General features: G+C 42.8%; 1 protein-coding gene across 1 annotated transcript in view; it reads left to right on the top strand.

The window, feature by feature from the left end:
* LOC109829991 overlaps positions 859 to 1899 on the top strand; it is a 5468-nt gene continuing 4427 nt past the window's right edge. Inside the window, exon 1 of the mRNA XM_020397117.1 lies at positions 859 to 1334. Coding sequence (XP_020252706.1) covers positions 1059 to 1334 — 276 coding nt within the window. The 5' untranslated portion in view covers positions 859 to 1058. The remainder of the gene's footprint in view (positions 1335 to 1899) is intronic.

Genomic DNA, 1899 nt, shown 5'->3' on the forward strand with positions numbered 1-1899 from the left:
TACAAAACTTTTGATAGTATTTAGTTAATGAAATAATTAAGCCGAATTTTCGATTAAACGTTCAATTAACTAAAATCAACTACATTTGAGCCAAAAAGTAAAAAAAAAACTACAATCCGAAGTTCTTTTCATTATTAAATGCAAGAAATTATACATTATAGGTAACTTGAATTCAAATTCAAAATTTAAAGGTTTGCTCCTCAATTTTCTAACAGTCTCAGCCTTACCCTTTTGCGAACAAACGGTCCATAAATCCATACCAATATAACCATCTGCACTTTTATGCAAATTTCCCACCGGCCCCCTAAAGCAACGGCTAACTTTTCAATGGCACTTTAGACCTTCTAGGCCTCAATCAGGTGAACTTCATAGATCCCCCAGCCTTTGGGGAATTTGCACAAAATGTCCTGAATTTTAGACGTTGGACAAAAACCGTCCTAAATATTGACGAGCTTCGCAAAACCTGATAATCTATCGAAAGTTTCCGTACGTTGACCTCTGGAAAAGTTTCGATTTTTTCATGCCTCCAAAAAGAGAGTCAGGGAGGAAATGAGGGGGGGAAAAGTCGGGGGGGTCTTCCTTTATGATTTTACATTTTTTTACCGAATAGTTTCAGCTTGTTAAACTTTTTGAAAGACCAGACAGGTTTTGTGGACCTCCCTAAAGTGTAAGGGGTTTTCTGACTTTCTCTAATTCTCAAAGCCCAGGAGTAATTAATGCTAATCAGCGCAACGTTCAGGGGGGATTCTGTAAAACTCACTCCCCCTATAAAACCCCCCTCGCTCGTCCACAGTCTGCACGAATCAGCAAAACAGAACAAGAGAGAGAAAATCCTCTCTCTCTCTCCAATGGCGCGCCTCTTCAGAGCTCAAGAAACCCTAGGCGTCCCCGACCGCCAGAAATCAACATCCACGCAAATCTCCTCCGTCGATCTCCCCTCCCCCTTCGGCGACCTCGCCGTCGCCATCTCCGACGACGAGCTCCGAGAAGCCGCCTACGAGATCCTCTCCAGCGCTTGCCGAACCTCTGGCAGAAGCCCCAACTCTTCGGAACCCCCGATGTCGAGTCCTTCGTCTTCGTTCTCGTCGCCGCCGAGTTTTCAGCGGTCGCTGACGTCGACGGCGGCCAGTAAGGTGAAGAAGGCTTTTGGGATCAAGTCGTCGTCGTCGTCGTCAAAGAAGAAGAGTCCTTCGATGGAGAGTCCACTGAAGGTGATAGGTTTGATGAAAAGGAAGAAGGTGACGGTCGGGGAGCTGGTCAGGGTTCAGATGGGAGTATCGGAGCAGTCGGATTCCAGGATTCGGAGAGGGTTAGTTCGGGTTGCTGCGAGTCAGGTGAGCAAGCTGAGGCTTTTAGGGTTTTTTTTTTATATAATTCAATATTTAGTGTATGTTCTTATAGGTCTTAATTTTATTCTAGACTTAATTGCATATATATATCCGTGTGTTATAGGGATAGCTACTTATATTCATAATAATAAAAACATATATATCAATTGAGAGAGATAGAAAGAAACGAATAGCGAATAGCGAGTGGGTCTTCTTGATTTACGCTAATTTCTCTCCTCATCGTGGTGGGCACCAGTTAGAAAAACCTAAAAAATATTAAGTTTTTTTAGGGAAAAATGGAATTATCTCCTGTTATAAGTATCCTTCATGGGGGTCTCACATTTATGTGTCGCAGATAGAACCCCTGGTTTCAATACATTGCAGAGAGAACCTAGATCTTTTATACCTGTTGAACACACACCCACCCGCCCACCCCATGTAGCACAAGTACAAATATCACAGAGAGCTCTGCTGGGGTGTCACGAGGTCTAGGTACTAGTAAAAAAGAAGTTAATTTACGGGTAATAATAAGTGGTTAATATATATATTACCAAAAATGTCTCGGGACCCA

The sequence above is a fragment of the Asparagus officinalis genome, chromosome 1 (assembly GCF_001876935.1).
Source record: "Asparagus officinalis chromosome 1, Aspof.V1, whole genome shotgun sequence".
In the NCBI taxonomy this organism is placed as follows: Eukaryota; Viridiplantae; Streptophyta; class Magnoliopsida; order Asparagales; family Asparagaceae; genus Asparagus; species Asparagus officinalis.